General features: G+C 39.4%; 1 protein-coding gene across 3 annotated transcripts in view; it reads right to left on the bottom strand.

The window, feature by feature from the left end:
* Positions 1 to 1777: 1777 nt before the first annotated feature.
* Positions 1778 to 20506, bottom strand: part of CMC1 (C-X9-C motif containing 1) — an 81295-nt gene continuing 62566 nt past the window's right edge. For 2 of the 3 annotated variants that reach the window (XM_049870960.1, XM_049870961.1), the window contains 2 exons: positions 6308 to 6398; positions 1785 to 2116 (listed from right to left, as the gene is read on the bottom strand). In XM_049870960.1, coding sequence (XP_049726917.1) covers positions 1996 to 2116; positions 6308 to 6398 — 212 coding nt within the window. In that variant the 3' untranslated portion in view covers positions 1785 to 1995. Of the gene's footprint in view, positions 2117 to 6307; positions 6399 to 20506 lie in introns of all 3 variants that reach the window. The other variant, XM_049870962.1, reaches the window with a different exon arrangement.

The following is a 20506-nucleotide window of genomic DNA, read 5'->3' on the forward strand; positions in this document are numbered from 1 at the left end:
TTGATCTCTTATTAGCTAAAACAGTATTTACATCTTCTCTAAACGGACAACTTTTTATTGGGGAACCGAATTCACAAGTAGAGCAAGGACATACCTATGTGGGAACCATGAGAAAATGAAAATAAATAGGGGAAAAATCGAAGACTTCCCCAGATCTTATCAAGAAAGGCTACTTGGAGAAGGCAGATCTTTAGGGGCAGAAAACCTGTGGATTGCCACTTAGTAGGGAATAATCTAAGCAGAGGCACAAGTAAGCAAGGTACATCTGAGGCATACGCACAAGTCAGAGAAATAGGCGTGAGTACAGATAGGCGGATGGGTATCCTGAAAGCTATGTTGAGTGGTTTCGTTTTTGATACAATGAAGAGGTATGAATGCATCATGCTACACAACCTCCTAATGGTCTAGGGCCTATGGGGAAAGTGACATTTACGTAAGTCAATGTACCACATAAAATTGAAGAGGGTTCCTCTGATTTTAACCTAAATTATAAAACAGTGACAGATCATATAGTTCCCTGGCTTCTTAAAGTAACTTCTGGCTTTTCTTCATTGGGGTCGTCATTAAAAACAAGAACTATGGTCCTGTGTTCTGGGAGGTACACCAATACCAAAAGGCCAACAAGAATATAGACTTGTGTGCCCCTATGCTACATGGTCTCTAGGTTTCTTTATTGGCTTTGCTTTTCTCTGTTCTCGTAATCTTCCTCCTCTGGCTCCATGGCCTGGGAAAATGTGGTTTCTTTCTATTTCAAATAAGAGTAGTTTTTTGAGTGATTCACTAAGGAGTAAAATGTGCAACTTGAACAGCCATTGGTCCTTCAAGATCCTATTTGCTTTAACTTAACTAAGTTCTTTATAAAAAATAATCTCTCATATCAATTTCATGGAAATGGGGCCAAAGTTAAATCTCGTCCTACTGTACAGTAACTTCTGTGATTTTGGTGAGAACTGTGTGAATATGCGTAAAATTTACCAATTTTGAAACTGGTTAGAAGCAGGTATAATAGCTGTGGTGAATGTGAGTTAATGGGGAAAAAGAGCAACTTTGAACTACTGCATCAGGGCAGAAATTTTTTAAACTATTGAGACCATTACTGTGTTACAAAATGGTAATTCTAGTTTGTGAACAAGACCTTTTAAAATGAAAGGTTAAAACATTTTCAGTAGCTAAGTTACAGGTCAAGGAACGTCATAATGCAAAGACATAAGTAAAATTAATTCACGTAAGTATTTATCTTATCTATGTTTCTAAATCAGGCTTTCCTACTACTGCTAATGACTGACAAAGAGCATTTAGCACATCTGAAGCACTGTGCTATGCACTTAACTTACCTGCAATGCTCAGTAAACCCTTACAACTGTGTGAGACTCTTAATCCATGGTTGCATAGGTAAACAGTGGTAGAACCAGGCAGGATTTGAGTTCATCACGCTGCTATCCCACTGCTGTTGAGTCGATTCCGACTCATAGCAACCCTATAGGACAGAGTAGAACTGCCCCACAGAGCTTCCAAGGAATGCCTGGTGGATTTGAACTGCCGACCTCTTGGTTAGCAGCCATAGTACTTAACCACTACGCCACCAGGGTTTCCTGTCCATTCTGCTATACTGTCTAGTTATCAGCACCTCTGAAGGCTGTCTGTTCCTGCTTTCCTTTAGTTGCTTTTGGTTTCTGTGATTAGCCTATACAATGGAAGAGCATAATATATGGTCAACATGGAACTCCAAGAATTAGCATCACTGTTGTAGAACTATGGTTCTGGAAAAATTTATTAAAAATCCAGAATGATCAGGAAAACCATATCCCATTTTACTAATTACTCCCTGCCCATTTAATAAACTGTAATTTTTTTTAAGTTAAAATTTATTTCAGACAAAATTAACATTTCCATAATTTAGGATAAAGCAAAAAGATACTTCCTTATCTTGATTCCATTAATACCAGTGACTGTGCCTTCTGTATGAGAGTTCCTGAGTGTCATTTAAACATTTGCCTACATGCTCGTGGGAAGCTTCTGCAGCCTTTTCTTAGCAGGAATTCCGGTTTTTCTGAATTCTTCCCTTTCTCTGAGGTATTCCATTTTGCACTCCTCATAAAAGGCTGGATCAGTATAGCTACAAAAAAGAAAAAATCTCCCTTTAAAATGAATTCGTAACTTTGTGAGCTTTTAATAGAACCTCACTTTAATAATATTCAGGCATCTGGTTCGTCAAGCTCCATCTTCAGAAGTAAACGTTTAGCATCAATTGCAAATTCACTGTAAACATTAGCCCACCAAGCTAGTGAAAGAAAAAGGGAAAAAAAAAAAAAAAAAAAGACCTAGTGGTTCTTTTTGTATAGTACTGTTCAGCAATGAGAGGCACAGCTCCTAGCCTTGAGGAGTACATGGTGTTATAGGGCAGACAAGTAAAGACTGCATTACAATTGAAAATACAAAGTGCTAAATGCAGAGGTATGGCCCAGAGCACCATGGAAACACGGGAAAGGAGCAGGGGAAGAAGGAGTTGCCAGCTGAAGGTCTATGATCTCTGTATAGAAAGTACATGTGGAAAAGCACACAGGTGAGGGAAAACTGATCCAGGAAGAACTACAAGCAGCTGGGTACAACTATAGCAACTCACCCACACAGAGAAAAAGGCCTGACACAAAGCTGGAATGGGCATGGCTCAAACCATGACGGGCCATTTATGCCGTACTAAGAAATTTAAATCTACCCTGAAGGCAACAGGATGCTGTTCACAGAGCAACTGTAAGATCAGTTTTGTGAATTTTAGATCAGTCTGATAGCATATGGCATATAGGCTGAAAGGGGGCAGCCAGGTTAGAGGCAGGATGTCCAATAAATAAACTGCAATAATCCAAACAAGAAATGAGGAGGACCTGGGCCAAGGAAGGGACAGTAGGGATGGACAGAAGGAAATGGCACTGGAAGAAATTTAGGAAACAAAATCAGTAGGAAGTAACCAATAACAAGGAAGAGTCTGTGTTCTAGAAAACTATCACAAAGATATATGCTGCAGCAGGAAGAAAGAAGCCGAGTTCAGTTTTGGACCTGATGATAAAGAGCAGCAGAAAAATGTCATAACCCACAGGAAGTAACTGAATCCAGGGGTACAAACTGAGCTTGCCCGGATTTAAGAATGAGAAGAGAACCTAGGGAAAAACCAACTTTAAAAAGTAGGTGAAGAAAGAAAAGGCTGAGAAGCAGTAGGTAGAGATGCTGGGGAGATGAGGGAAGAGCATTATCACAGAAGCCAGACAGGAAGGAATTTTAGGACTGGGTTGGTCTGAAAACATTCCCATCCTCGCAACAAGAAAAAAGCTGACAAACTGAAAATCATCAACTCTTCTTAGATCCATCCGAAAATTGAGGTGATAGAGCAAGCCACCACTCCAAAAACTGGAGCGATAAGACAGGCTGATAACCACCACAACGGGAAGGCATACCTAGTAACTGACTAATTGCTGGAGTTAGACTAGCTTGAAAGACAAAAACTCTTGGAGGCTCAGTCTTACCCATATTTTCATGCATTTTACCTCCAGGAGCCCCACCAGATTCTCACTGTAAAGCACAGAGAAAAATCCCCTTGTCCTCCCAACAGGGGGAGAAGGAAAGTAAATATTTTGAAATAGTGCTGTTCTCCTTAACAATGGCCTGTCCTAAGGGGAAACTACTGTACACATCATGTTTCATCAAAAAAAATTACAGGACATGTTAAAAGGCAAAAAACAGAGTCAGATGAGACAAGGTAAGCATCTGAACCAAACTCAGATATGGCACAGATTTTGGAATTACCAGACCAAAAATTTTAAATGACTATGACTAATATGCTAAGGGCTCTAATGACCAAATAGACAACATGCAAGAACGGATGAGTCATGTAAGCAGAGAGATGGAAACTCAAAGAATCAAAAGGAAAGCTACAAATCAAAAATACTGTAAAAGAAATGAAGAATGCCTTTGATGGGCTCATCAGTAGACTGATAACACAGCTGAGGAAAGAACTGGTGAGCTTGAAGATACGTTAGTAGAAAACTTCCCAAACTGAAAAGCAGAAAAACAAAACACAACAACAAAAAACCCACAGGATATCTGTGGGACAATTACAGCAGCTATAAAAAAAAAATTTTTTTTTTTTTATAATATGGATAATGAGAATACCAGAAGAGAAAAAGTAACAGAGAAATATTTGAAGTAATAAGAATTTTACAAAATCGTTGACAGACACCAAACTACAGATTCAGGAAGCTCAGAGAACACAAAGCAGGATACGTACCAAAAATCCTACACCTAGCCATATCAAAGTGCATAAAATCAAAGACAAAATCTAGAAAGAAAAGACCTTACCAATAATGGAACAAGGAAAAACATACACCAGACTTCTCTTTAGAAACCATGCAAGAAAGACGACAGTTGAGTGAAATAGTGATGAAAGAAAAAAACCTCATCAACCTAGAACTCTGTATCCAGCAAAATTATCTTTTAAAAGTGAAGGAGAAATAAAGACTTTCTCAAGTCAAAATAACAAATCAGAGCGCTTTCCTATTCAAAGATGAAAAAATTTATTTCTTAGAGTAGTTCAGACTTAAGGTCAAGTAAAATTTTCTTTAATAACTCTCCATTTACTTTCAGCAAATGTCACATCCCTCTTTCTTTCCTTCACTGCATATCTTCCTTCTAAACAAACCAAAAGCAGCCTTATCCTCCACCCCTTACCTGTACCTCAGGAGGGACTAGAACCTATTATTTTCTTTTCTTATTTCCAGAGATGGAAAGAAACCCTGGCGATATAGTAGTTAAGTGCTACGGTTAGCAGTTGGAATCTACCAGGTGCTCCCTGGAAACCCTATGGTGCAGTTCTACTCTGTCCTATAGGGTTGCTATGAGTCAGAATCAACTCAATGGCAACAGGTTTGGGGTTTTTTTGGTGGTAGATATGTTTATATGTGTTACCGCACTCCATGGAGTATAATTATCCCATTTTACACTGAGGAACCTGCCCAAGGTACATAGCTAGCTAAACTTTGGCTGATCCAGTGGAGCCCAGCCTGCCTTCTGCACAGTCCTGTTCCCATCCACTATGTTCTAGTGCTGCCCTATCTGGAAGGAGGGATAGTAACAACAGAAATTTATTATGGTGACTGAAACTGAGGTGTAAAAATTACTTAATCGATATATACAACAGGATTTAACAAATGCAATCACATTATTCGTTAAACCTCTTGGGAACACTAGGGAACAGAACTGAAAAAAGAGCAAGTCACAGAACGGACTCTCACTCCTCTACAGTATAGTGCTTAACACAGGCCCTGACCCATAAATAATGGCTGCTGTTACTACTGTTATTATTACTGCAGACACTGGGCATGTCTTCTCATCTATAAAAGTAGAGTTTAAATAATCTCTGAAGTCTCTTCCAACTCCAGCATTCTAAAACAATCTATATAAGTTTATGGGTACATTATTTGTTATTAAAAAGAAACCACAGAGGACTGAGATAATCACTACTTCCTTTTTTATTTAATTCCCTAAGAGGCATCATACCATACAGACATATGCCTCCCAGGTTAAGCGAGCACAGTAGAGGAAATAAGGGCTTATCAAAACTAAGACTGCACTTATAACTCTCAACAATACTTACTGAAGTACTCAGCAATAATCTCTCTCAGTAACGTGGGTAATAAAACAGCAGATGGAATAGATAGCATTCAAGTTCCCGTATTCAAGGGACTTTGCATATTTTACTTTAAGATTTAAGGAACTACAATGAAGTATCAGTGAACATGATATTCAAGAATTATTTTAAAAGTTAATTTGATTAACTCCAAAAATCTGTATTTACTTTTGGAGTCATTTATTTTACCCCAGCTTTCCTAGAAGTTAAATCACACTAACAAATCCCAAGGCTGGAAAGGTCTTAGAGAATTTAACTCAATACTTTTATATTAAAATAAATGAATATAAATCACTCTATATTATATTCAAATATATAAACCTGTTCATGAAAACAGGTTTCTTAAATCGTGAAAAATAATGTATTTTATAGTCTGACCCCTTAATTTTAATCAAACACAATACTGGCAAACAAAACTTGAAAAGATCCTTTCATAAATACGTTACACTGCTTCTTTTAGAATAATCTTCAATAAGTGGAAATTTTTGACTTGACCAACAATATGAAGGATTTGGTGGGAGGAGGGTACAGATGCGTTACATGTAACAGTTAATAAAAAATGTACTCTCACCTCCTATATGTCTGTGTGCGTGCATGTGCGTGTGTGAGAACACTGAGAGAATTACTTACTAAGCAGTTAGACAATCTTTCAGTGCAGAATTTTCTTTCCGGCATTTTACTACCATGAGGACTCCGGAATCCTTGCAACATTTGGTAAAATCTGAAATAAAAAATTTGGAAGAAAAAAATACCACTGTAATTATATCAATATAATTTTTAACAAGTCTAAAGTTATCATTTAACATTTATTATCCAGATTGTGCCTGGCACATGGTAAATGTCTAACGTAAGACATGTATACTAGTAACAGACAGAAAAAGGCAAATGCCATTCACTTTGTAGAAATAACGAGAGTTGAGAGGAGGAAGAGAAGACTTCTAAGATAAAGGTGTGAGGAGGCTTTGTGGAGACAGGCAGGATGTGGACACTGCGTAGGATTTTTCTAACAGAAGTAGACAGTGTATTCTAGGAGGAGTGAATTAGAAGACTAAAAGAGGAATCTGCTTCCAGTCACTGACTGAAAGAAATCAGGCACCTGCTATCCAATCTCTCCTGTCTTCTCACTACCCAATAAGCTGGTGGATTCCAACCTGATGGCACAAGATGCCCTTTTTCTTTGAGACAACCCTGCCATGGGGCCTCACTTCTGATAACAGGGCTCTCATTTCACTCCCAACTCAGCTTTTAGAGGCCCCAGAAATTGCAAATGGCTTTCTGTCAAATTTCCGTTCTTGTGGTTCGCCTGTACGATTGTACTGGCCTTGTGGTATCCTGCCTACTCAGGACTACCAATCCAGAAAACCCTGATGCCATACTCCACAGATAGCTGGACCAGTTGTTATTCTTTCTTCTCTTTATGTGTGTGCGTGTAGACACGTCTATACACATATTTTGTACATATATCTATAATATGTAGCAAAAATATCTTTAAACCACAAACAAACAAAAACCGATAGAGAATTGTTAAATGCATACAACATTCATTGTTATGTGCCTTGCTGGGACAAGAGCACCACAGCACAGGCAATCTGCGGCATCATACCCACACTGTGAAGGACAACTGATGGAAGAGCAGGGGAATGAGTAGGCACAAGGACAAAGGATGCAGAAAATTACTTTAATTCAAATAATTTCATCTGTGTGGTTACATAAAACTGTGCATGACATGTAACACTCCCCTTCAAGGACATGCAAGCTTTGCTTCCTTAGCCCCTTGTTCACCAGTCTCAGCACTCCCATCATTTGCCTTCTGATTCCCAACTCAGCTTGTTAGACTCTGTTATGGATTGAATTGTGTCCCTTCAAAATATATGTTGAATTCCTGGCTCCTGTACCTCTGGATGTGATCCTGTTTGGAAACTGGGTTTTTCCTTTGTTACATTAATGAGGTCATGCTAATATGGGGTGGATCCTAAACCTAATCACTTCTGAGTTATAAAAAGACCAGAGTAGACACAGAGACACACATACAGGGGAAGACGGACACCATGTAAGGATTGTCTATAAGCCCAGGAATGCCAAGGAACAAAGCAGTGCCCGAGGTGACCAACTAGGAAGGAAGTGACAAGGCCAAGACCCTGATTTAGACTGTCAGTCTACAGAAATATGTGAAAATAATTTTTTTTTTAAAGCCACCACTTACGGTGTTTCTGTTACAGCAGCAGTAAGTAACTAAGACAGACTGATCCTAATCAGGTATCTTCTTTCTTACAACTATGCAGATGAGCTGGGCACACGGGCCAAATCAGACCAAAGGAATTTCCTTTGCAACCTTTGATTAAGGGCTCCCTACAATTTAAAAAAGGAAACCCTGGTGGCATAGTGGTTGAGTGCTATGGCTGCTAACCAAAGGGTCAGCAGTTTGAATCCGCCAGGCGCTCCTTGGAAACTCTATGGGGCGGTTCTACTCTGTCCTATAGGGTCGCTGTGAGTCGAAATCGACTCGACGGCACTGGGTTTGGTTTTGTGTTTGACAACTTAAAAAGGCAATACAGTCTTTTGGCCAGCTCCTTATCAATGGACATGGTGAGCGGTGGCCACATGGATATCAAAAAGCCCATTAACTTTCTCTCTGGAATGCCTATATATTCCTGCACATTAGTGTTTCTATTTATAGTATGATATTAAGATCTACCTTTATGGAAGCAAGAATTATGATCCCAAATAAAAATTAGGGTGTGGGTAATCCTCAAAAGAATATATACATAAAACTAATCTAAAATTGGCTAAATCTGGCTACAGGCCTCTTTAAGAGGATCGCCGTGTCCGACAGGAGGATAAAAGCACGGGCTGGCTTTTCCTGTACCATCTTACCTTTAAAAGGATCTCCGTGTCCGACAGGAGAATAAAAGCTCGGGCTGGCTTTTCCTGTACCATCTCACCTTTAAGAGGATCGCCGTGTCCAACAAGAGGATAAAAGCACGGGCTGGCTTTTCCTGTACCACCTCACCTTTATGGTATCCTCACTATACCTACACCAGACTAGTTCACCCAGATGATGTCTAGAAGAACACACTAACATCATGAATTTTGTCTAATGAAGACATGCTGGTTGGTTAAACCCCAGTACTTATCCAGAAAATGCAAATATAATGGCTATTATTAAAAGTCCACTTTCAGAATTTAACAGATCCAATATTTTTACTCACTTGAGAAATTCACAATAGATTTCCTAGGCACGGTATTATTTTAAGATTATTTTTTCCCTAATATACATGAAATATCATTAGAGAATTGACAGGAGACAGCATTTGTGTATTCTGATCACAAGAGAGGCACAGTCTATATATTTTCACACTTGTCCAAATCTCTTCAGAAATAGCTGTGATTGGCCTAAAGCCTCAAGCTGTTTGTAAGGCTTTTGTCACTTGTTTAGCAACAAGGTTTTAATGAGGATCTTTCTTTCATATCACATTAGCATATAGTCATATAATAGTGATGTTGCTAATACTGTCAAGTGATTCTGAAATGGAATTTTGAAACAAATCCAATTTAAACTGCTCCTGTCTTTCAATATTATTATGTCAAATGTTAAAGACTGCACACTTTATTCTCCCTATAAATAACCGTATTACCATTTAAGACTATGAAAAGTAAAATTTCATTTACCTACATACTAGGAAACCCTGGTGGCGTAGTGGTTAAGTGCTACAGCTGCTAACCAAAACATCAGCAGTTCAAATCCGCCAGGTGGTCCTTGGAAACTCTATGGGGCAGTTCTACTCTGTCCTATAGGGTCGCTACGACTCAGAATCGACTCAACAGCAGTGGGTTTACATATAGACTGTGTGGCTCATAACAAATTATGGATAGCATTGCAAAGAATGGGAATTCCAGAACACTTAATTATTCTCATGAGGAACCTGTACTTAGATCAACAGACAGTTATTCAGACAGAACAAGGGGATACTGCGTGGTTTAAAGTCAGGGAAGGTGTGCATCAGTGTTCTATACTTCCACCACATCTATTCCATCTGTATGCTAAGCAAATAATCCGAGAAGCTGGACTATATGAAGAAGAATTTGGCATCAGGATGGCAGGAAAACTCATTAACAACCTGCGTTATGCAGATGACACAACCTCGTTTGCTCAAAGTGAAGAGGACTTGAAGCACTTACTGATGAAGATCAAAGACCACAGCCTTCAGTATGGATTGCAATATAAAGAAAACAAAAATCTTCACAACTGGACCAATGAGCAACACCATGGTAAATGGAGAAAAGACTGAAGTTGTGAAGGATTTCATTTTACTGGGATCCACAATCAACAGCCATGGAAGCAGCAGCCAAGAAATCAAAAGACGAATTGCACTGGGCAAATCTGCTGCAAAAGACGTCTTTAAAGTGTTGAAAAGCAAAGATGTCACCTTGAAGACTAAGGTGCACCTGACCCAAGCCATGGTATTTTCAATCACATCATATGAATGCAAAAGCTGAACAATGAATAAGACAGAAGAACTGACGCCTTTGAATTGTGGTGTTGGTGAAAAATATTGAATATACCATGGGGTGCCAAAACAATGAACAAATTTGTCTTGGAAGAAGTTACAACCAGAATGCTCTTTAGAAGCAGGGATGACAAGACTACATCTTATGTACTTTGGACACATTGTCAGTAGAGATCAGTCCCTGGAGAAGGACATCATGCTTGGTAAAGTAAAGGGTCAACGAAAAAGAGGAAGACCCTCAATGAGGAAGACCCTCAATGGATGGACTGACACAGTGGCTGCAACAATGGGCTCAAGCATAAGAACAACTGTAGGCATGGCACAGGACCGGGCAGTTTTCATTCTGTTGTAGACGTGGTCACTATGTGTCAGAGCCGACTCCGTGGTACCTAACAGCAACATATATCCTAAGGTAATGCAATTAAATGCCAATTAACAGTGGAAATAACAGCACGTGGGAAGAATGTTAGAAGTTATTACAACAATGGAATACCTCACAATGATAAAGAACAACGATGAACCCGTGAAACATCTCACAACATGGATGAATCTGGAGGGCATTATGCTAAGTGAAATAAGTCACTCACAAAAGGACAGATGTTGAATGAGACCACGATTATAAAAAACCAAGAAAAGGTTTACATACAGAAGAAAATAATCTTTTATGGTTAGGAGGGAAGGTGGGATGGGGAGGGAAAATCACTAATTACAAAGCAGACAACTGGTAACTTTGGTGAAGGGAAAGATAACACACATTATAGGGGAAGTCAGAACAACTTGACCAAGGCAAAGTCATAGAAGCTTCCTAGACATATCCAAAGGGCTAGGGACCGGGTCTCAGGGGACACCTAGGTAGCTGGCATAACAAAGTTCATAAAGTTCATAAAGAAAATGTTCTACATCCTACTTCACTGAGTAGCACCTGGGGTCTTAAAAGCTTTCAAGCAGCCTTCTAAGATATATCTATTGGTCCCATCTTGTCTGGAGCAAAAGAGAATGAAGCAAAGCAAAGACACAGGGAAAATATTAGTCCAAAGGACTAAGAGACCACATGAACCACAGCCTCCACCAGCCTGAGTCAAGAAGAATGAGATGGTGCCTGGCTACCACCACTGACTGCTCTGACAGGGATCACAACAGAGGGTCTTGAACAGAGTGGGAGAAAAACGTGGAACAAAATTCAATTTTGTAAAAAAAAAAAAAAAAAAGACCAGACTTACTGGTCTGACACAGACTAGGAGAACTCCTGAGACTATGGCCCCTGGACACCCTGCTAACTCAGAACTGAAGCCACTCCCAAAGTCCACCTTTCAGACAAAGTCCGGCCTGGCTAAACAAAAAATAACGCAGGTGAGGAACATGCTTCTTAGTTCAGTCAAGTGTATGAGACCAAATGGGCAACACCTGCCTAAAAGCAAAGGTGAAGGTGGGAAGGGACAGGAAAGCTGGATGAATGGACATGGGCAACTCGAAGTGTAAAAGGAAAGGGAGACGGTGCTGACACATTGCAGGGACTGCAACCATGTCACAAAACAATTTTTGTATACATTTCTGAGAATCTAATTTGTGCTGTAAAGTTTCACCTAAAGCACAGTTTAAAAAAAAAGTTATTCCAAGAAATAAATGTGCTTAAAGATAGCACTAAAGACCTTACTTCATGAAAATATTAAGAACAGAAGGATATGACACCAAAAGCACAAGGAACAAGAGAAAAAAGATAAACTGCACGTCACCAAAATTAAAAGCTTTCATGCATCGAAGGACTTTATCAAGAAAGTGAAGAGACAACCCACAGAATGGGAGAACATACATGGGAACCTTAAATAAAGGCAAAATATCCAGAATATATAAAGAACTCCCACAACTCAATAACAAAAAGCCAAACAGCCCAACTAACAAAAGGGCAAAGAGCTTGAACAAACATTTCACCAAAGAAGATACACAAATGGCCAATAAGCATATGAAAAGATGCTCAATATCATCAGTCATTAGAGAAATACAAATTGAAACTACAGTGAGACACTAATTCATACCCATTAGGATGGTGACGATAGAAAGAAAAAAGGAAAATAATAAGTGACAGCATAGATGTGGAGAAACTGGAACCCTTGTGCATTGCTCGTGGGAACGTAAAATGGTACAGCTGCTGTGGACAATAGTTTGACAGTTTGTCAAAAAGCTAAACAGAGGATTACCATACCCCTATTACCATATGACCCAGCAATTTCACTCCTAGGCATATACCCAAAAGACTTGAAAGCAGAGACCAATACTCATTGTAGCTCTATTCACAACAGCCCAAAGGTGAAAACAACCTAAATGCCCAACAGTGGCTAAATGGATAAACAAACTGTGGTGCATACATACAATAAAATACTACTCAGCCAGTAAGAGAAATGAAATCTTGATACATGCTACTGTATGGATGGAGCTTAAAGATATCATGAAAAGACAAATATTGTATGGCTTTGCTTATATAAAAAGTGTATAGAGACCAAAGTTTATTAGTAGTTACAGGGATGGGGGGGAAGGGTGGTCTCTGCTATAAGCAAATACATCTTCTTGTCAGTAATGGAAGTAAAAAGAGATAAAATCTAACTTCAATCTAACTAAAATAAGGTATGAAACAGTCATTCATACTGTAATAAAGTACAAATATAACTCCGAGTTTATTATGATATAAAAAAAGTTTTGGGGAGCCTCTATATAAATGCAGTTAAGAGAAATAATGAAATTGTTTTTAACTCATTTCATCTATAGCACTTTTGAATATATCTTAATATTGAAATGAGCCTCAAATTAATAAGTTTTTTAAATTAGCTCAAGGTAAAGTATTTACAGAGAGACATATATGCAGAGAACTAGTAATACCAGGCACTTGATCTTTTATATTTCTCTCTGCATTTAGTCAGTTTCAAGCAACGCATTATTTTTCAAATGCAGTCACCCAGTTGAAACTAAAGCATTAACTGATACCAAACCAAAACCAAACCCATTGCCGTCGAGTCGATTCTGACTCATAGCGACCCTACAGAATACAGCAAAACTGCCCATAGAGTTTCCAAGGAGTGCCTGGTGGATTCCAACTGCTGACCTTTTGGGTATCAGCTGTAGCACTTCACCACTGTGCCACCAGGGTTTCCCATTAACTGACAGATGAGTTTAAAAACATATGAAATGAAATGATACCCACTGTTTCATGTGTCTTGATTAGAACCACGAATTTTATCTCCACTAATCTATAATTAAAAAAAAAAAATCCTAGTCCTATAAATTTTTACACAGCCACCTTTAGTAGACGTAGTGCTTATTTCTAACTTTGCAGTAATTTATTTCCTTAACCGGCAAAATGTTTGTAAATGCCCATTTTCCCAAACGTTCCACAAAGCAAAGATGTATTTGGATACCAATATAATTTGGAACTTGAACGTATGAGCGACATGTAATATTTCTGTGATCACAGCATCATCTGAACAGTCTCCTCTTTAAGACTGTCACTTCAATTAAATCTAAAGGAAAAACATTTACTATGTCCTGCTTATTAAAGACAGGTAGTAGGGCAGATTTTAAAGTCTCCCTAAATTCTTAACACTCTACGAGTGGAAATCTTAAACTGTTTTCCTGAAAAAGAACAAAAAACAGAGATGTGCTTTAAACATAATGTTATAATATAAAAGATCTTTAGGCCAGTTACTGAATATTAAGAGGTAAAGAGTTAAAAACAGGTAACTGAAAACAATACAACTAGGGGAGGGGTCTAGGTAGGTGGGAACTTGTAGTATGACTGCCCTTCAGACAAATGTTTTGTAAATCTGCGGTATATATTAAAACCTAAAGTTAATCTTTTTCAAGAAAAGCCATCTTTTATGTAAAGCCTGATGTTGTGGACAGTCTAACGCCAGGTCCCTGCAGACCGGTGCCTGAGTGCTGCTCTCTCTCAGCAAGCGTCATTCCTTGCGGAGCTGTGAAAAGTGCCTGAAGACTACAGGAGGTCATCCTGAGTTCTGAGTTCGCCAGTGTCAAACGCAGTGATGAAGCCTGAGCGAAGGCACAGACAATGAAGACAGTATTTTGTCTTCCTCTTTCTGATAATTATCCAGCTGAAGGTAACCAAGGCCATAGGGACACAGCACATCACTGTGCACAACCAAAAGAAGGTGCACTATTTCAGAGGCTCGTAGGAAAGAGTTTATCAACAGCTGGGACTTTTATGTACATTAGTTCATAAAATGAAGTAGTGACACCGAGTCTCTCTGAAACTTGTATGTCAATAATTCCAATAGTGTCTTTGGGAAAGAATTCAATACAACCTACAGACAAAGTCAAATATTATAAATAACTCCAGATTGGGTGAGAAGCTAATTAGTACTTTGTTGTTGTTGTTAGGTGCTGTCAGGTTGGTTCCCCCTCATAGTAACCCTATATACAACAGAATGAAACACTGCCCAGTCCTGTGCCATCCTCACAATTGTCACCATGTTTGAGCCCACTGTTGCAGCCACTGTGTCAGTCCATCTCATTGAGGATTTTCCTCTCTTTAGTTGACCCTCTACCTTATCAAGTAGGCCGTCTTTCTCCAGGGACTGGTGCCTCCCAATAACATGTCCAAAATATGTGAGATGAATCTCACCATCCTCATTTCCAAGGAGCACTCTGGCTGTACTTTCTCCAAGACAGATTTGTTCGTTCTTCTGCCAGTTCATGGTATATTCAATATTCTTCATTAACACCATAATTCAAAGGCATCGAATTCTTCTTTGGTCTTCCTTATTCACTGTCCAGCTTTTGCATGCATATGAAGTGACTGAAAGTATCATGGCTTGGCTCAGGCACACCTTAGTCCTCGAAGTGACATCTTTGCTTTTCAACACTTGAACATGTCTTTCGCAGCGGATCTGCCCAATGCAATATGTACAGCCAGAATACGTACAACGTGTACAGCCAGAATGCCCCTCAGAGGAAGGATGGCGAGACTTCATCTCACAGACTTTGAACATGTTATCAGGAGGGACCAGTCCCTGGAGAAGGACATCATGCTCGGTAGAGGGTCATCGGAAGAGAGGAAGACCCTCAATGAGACGGACTGACGCAGTGGCGGCAACAATGGGCTCAAGCATAACAATGACACTGAGGACAGCACAGGACTGGGCAGTATTTTGTTCTATTACACTTAGGGTCACTGTGAGTAGGAAATGACTCGATGGCACCTAATTACAACAACATGTCGCTTGATTTCTTGACTGCTACTTCTGTGGGCGTTGACTGTGGACTCCAGGAGAATGAACTACTTGACAACTTCAAGTTCACTTTAGCTAAGGAAAGCATACCAGCGTGTATTTCCCAGCAAACATTCCAATAAAATACAGAAACCCATACACTGTCTTCCAAAGGATCTACGAAATCAATAGCTCACGTGGAGAAACGAAGTGGAAAAACAATAAACATCATTTCCAAGATGCATACGCTGAAATAGTGGCTTCTTTACTGCACTTATTCTTTTAAAAACGACTCTGCTTTCAAAGGCAAATCTGTAATACCGCAGTAGGAACTGCCATATCATGCCACTACCTACTGTTTAAGAAGAGATTCATTTGTCACTTTCATTTGTCCTTTTTTTTCAATTACAAAAGGACAAAAACATAAACTCACATTCCAGCCTTTGTGACAGCAACAACAGTAATAGGTAATACCTGTTGTGTTTACTATGTGCCAGGGACCGTTCAGTGAGTTAATTCAGGCTTCACATGTACTAACTGATTCAATCAATTAAAAGATGTAATTTTTGTCATATATCCTTTCAGTCCTTATTCATAGGCTCATAAAATATTCATTCATTCCACAGACATTTTCAAAGTACTTGCTGTGTGCTATTCAGCCAATTCCGACTCATAGTGACCCTATGTAACAGAGTAGAACTGCCCCGTAGGGTTTCCTAGGCTACAGTCTTTATGGGAGCGGATCTCCCACTGAGCTGCTGTCAGGTTTGAACCACTGACCTACTGGTTAGCAGCCAAGCGCTTAACTGTTGCACTACTAAAGTTCTTTGTGAGCTTAACACTTAACTCCTTACTCTGTGCTTAACACTGTATTAGGTTATGGGGTCTTCATGGGGAGCAACACAGACAGGGTTCCTGCCCTGAGAGAGCCAACAAGAATCCCAGGGAAGACAGACAATTAAAAAGCACAAACAGTTGAGTCTGACACCTGCTGTGATAAGGAAGGACAAGGAAGGTGCTGTTAAGGCATGTAATTAAGAACTCCAAGCATACTCCAGAGGAACTTCCAAAGAGAAGTACATTTAAGCTATCATGAACACAGTAAGTGTTAGGCAAAGAGGAAGGGGAAGGGTGTTCTAGATAAAGGGAATAGTGGCCCTGGAGGTAAACTGCCAGACCATATTAAAGAGTGTGATCTGAATGGCTGGAACACTTAAGGTTCTTTGGGTATGTGTATATGTGTGTGTGTGGGGTATGAAAGAAAGGTGTGTGTGGAGGGGGAGGGGGTGGTAGATGGAAGAAAGGCAGGTACCAAGTAGGCCTGTGTTAAAGCGTTTAGGCTTTGTCCTCAGGGCAATGGAAATCTCCAGGTTTTTAAAGAGGGGAATGGCACTATCAGATTTGCCTCTGCAGAGCAATGAAAGAGCAGGGAGGCAGGAGTGAAAGTAATAGGGAAACTGGCTAGGGGATTAGTATAATAATCCAAGCAAGAGATGATACTCGAAAAAAAATGTTGCTGTCACGTCAATTTCAACTCACAGAGACCCTACAGGACAGAGCAGAACTGCCCCACAGGAATTCCAAGGCTATAAATCTTTATGGAAGCAGACTGTCACATCTTTCTCTTGTGGAGCGGCTGGTGGGTTAGAACCTTTGGGTTAGCAGCCAACCACTTTAACCACTGTACCACCAGGGCTCCTTTAAGAGATGATAAGGAGCTAAAAAGGTACACTCTATGAGAATAGAGAGAAGTGGATGAATACAACTGCAACTTGAGAGATCTGACATATTAGGGATGTGGCTGGCTATGAGGGGTAAAAGATGAAAAAGTCAAGATAACTCCTAAGTTTCTTGCTGGGTGTATGATGGCGCTTTCTGATGACTCAAAAAACACCAGAAAAGGAACAGCATAGGATTTTGTTCTGCTCTAGTGACAGCCAGTGGAGGAAGGTGGGACAAAGACAATGTCAAGAACGGGACGTGCTGAGCAAGGGGAACTGTGAAACAGCTGAGCTGTCCAGAAACCAGATAGCTATGGGTCTGAAGGAGTTAAGTCTGGAGATACTGGCTTGATGGTAGTAACTTATTAAAAATGACAAAGAGAAAGAGGCTTTGGGCAACTGCTGCAGAATATCAATATTTAAGGGTCAAGGAGAGAAAGAAGAGGCTGAGAAGATACACAAGACTACATGGCAATGAAAGCCAAAAAAACTGAGTGTTTAACTGCTGGTATACAATCAGGGTGCACTGAATCCAATTGTAGTTTTTTAGTTTCTTTTATGAGTAGTTATAACTAGCATAAGGATGATATTTCCTGACTTTTTACTCATTCTTAGAAGTCATCCCCCTAAAAAACAAAGAAAATTTACATATTTTTAATATAATAAAACTCATCCTATCTTGCAAGTATCATATGGGTTCATTGGACCCTTGTATAAAGCTAAGATACATTATAGAATCTTCATGATCTTGTTTTTCCTATTTTGAAACATTTTACTATTTTCTCATTCTAGGAATTATTTCATCATGACTCCTTGATTATTCCCAATTATACTAAAAAGACATTACAGAATGATGGAATCACCTAGAAGGATTATGCACCAGTGAAATAAATATTCACCAGTTTTCTTACGGTATTGACCAACACGCTGCATCGTCTTTCATGAAGATACAAAGAAGTCTGGAGACATTTTTTTGTAGTCTTTTCTTTTTTTTCTTTAAGTTTTACTGAACACAATTGAGATGAGATTTTTTTCATTTTCTGACTGTATTAGGCAAAATAAAGGCCCCCCAAAACATCTAACTCCTAATCCCTGGAACCTGTGAGTACGTTAAATTACAAGACGAAGGGGAGTTAAGGCTGCTTATCAGCTGACCTTAAAATGAAGAGATTCTCCTGCATTACCTGGGTGAGCCCCATACAATCCTAAAGGTTTTAAAAAGAGCAAAACCAAAAATCAAACCAGTTGCCACAGAGTCAATTTCAAATCAGGGCAAACCCGTGAATGATGCAAAAGAAGAGAGTGAGAGAGAGAGACGTGGATGATGGAAATGGGGTCAGAGAGATGCTATGTTACTGGCTTTGAAGAGGGAGGAAGGAGAACACTTGCCAAGGAACACAGGCAGCCTCTAGAAGCTGGAAAAGGCAAGGAAGCGAATTCTCTCTCAAAGCTTTCAGAAAGGGCCGCAGCACTAACGACACCTTGATTTTAGCCCAGTGAGGCCCATGTCAGGCTTGTGAACTACAGAACTACAGGATAATAAATCTGCATTGTTTTTAGTCACTAAGTTTATGTAATTTGTTATGGCAGCAATAGAAAACTACTATGCAGTACACAATGGAAAAGAGACCAAAAAACTGACCAAAAGAAGATGCCTCACAATCACTAGATACACGAGCACAGGAACGCGAAGAAACTAACAGCAACACTCCAGACGCTGACGCTGACGGTGGGATCATCCTACAGGCGCAGTCACAGGCTATGAGTCTTCAGGTGACAATATTCTACAGGGGTTCCCTCAAAACCAGAAACTGACCAGTGAATAATGTATTTCTAAGGATAAAAAAGAAATATAGTATACTCATCCAGACGGTCATTTGACAGGAAAGACTTACCATGCTGTTTATTTTATAACAAGAGCCTGGCCTCTCCCACTTTGCAAAAAGGAAATATGACAGTATTCCTCCATCTTTTGTGTCTGTGGGCCAAAAGGCACTTGACACAAATCTGAAGGCGGGTGTATATACAAAGGTAATTAGAAGGAAATACTATTTATGGTATTTCTAAGTCTAAAAATGAAAATGTTTTACAGTTATGGAGTTAAAAAGTTTGGCCATCCTCTCTTCAACAAAATTATGAACCATCAACGTTTTCAAACATACTGTGATTAATGGCAAACTAGAACTTCATAGACATAAGCTGAAATTTAGAGTCCAGTTTTTTACTTACAAGTATTTACAAGACGGCTATGTTCCAGGTTCATTCGGACACTGACCATTTCTAGCATAAAACTATCAAAACCAGGAAAACATGGAATAAAAATTTCAATTTGCTACGTTTAAATTCTTATCTAAATTTCTAAAGTCACTATCCCTTTATTCTTCTGCAAAGTATCTGAATATGACTTCAAGATATTAAAAAAATAATAAATGTGACCAGCAGGTGACTAGTTTTTCCGGGATACTGTGGGTCATTAAGATCAAGTGTTGCTGAGATGTCTACTAAGATGAGGAGTGAAAAGCGCCCATCGGATTTTGCTGGAATGGCTTGATCGGTGATCTTAGGAGGAGGAATTTTTGTGGAAGCTGAAGATTGACTGGCAGGTCAGTAAGGCAAGTATAGACAATTTTTTTTAATTGTTGTGAATATATACACAAAACATATACCAGTTAACAACTGTTACTTGTTCAATTCAGAGACATTGATTACATTCAAGCTGTGCAACCATGCTTGCTATCCTTTTCTAAATCATTCTACCACCATTAACACAACCTCAGTACCCTCTAAGCAGAACTTTCCTTTTCCCCCTCCCTCCCACCCTGTGTAACCACTAATCATCTTTGGTTTCTACGTATTTGCTTATTTCCTACAAGTGGGATCATACGATATTTGTCCTTTTGCCACTGACTTATTTTGAGCAGCAGGATGTTTTCAAGGTTCATCCCTGCAGTGGCAGGCAACGAGACTTCATTTCTCTTTATGGCTGAGTAGTATTCCACTGTGTGTACATACACCACACTTGGGTTATCCATTCACTGTGGATGGACATTTTGGTTGTCTTCACCTTTTGGCTATTGTAAATAGTACTGCAGTGAACACTGGTGTACAAGTAGTATAGGAAACCCTTTTAATAAATTTGTCCGGGAAGAGAAGGCAAGAGTAAAGGCAGCGGTTGGAAGGAGATATGGATCAAGGGCAGTTTGCTGAATGCCTTATGTGAAGGGAGAGACTTGACAGAAGGTGAAAGAGATTTGACCTACAGCACAGGTAGATAAGCATTAGGAAGGGAAAGACTGACCTCTTCAAATTTAACGAGAGGAAGAAGAGGGTGAAGCTGGGGTAAGTGTGGTTTTAAAAGCAGAACGTTTGCATTCTGATGGTTTC

The sequence above is a fragment of the Elephas maximus genome, chromosome 27 (assembly GCF_024166365.1).
Source record: "Elephas maximus indicus isolate mEleMax1 chromosome 27, mEleMax1 primary haplotype, whole genome shotgun sequence".
NCBI lineage: Eukaryota > Metazoa > Chordata > Mammalia > Proboscidea > Elephantidae > Elephas > Elephas maximus.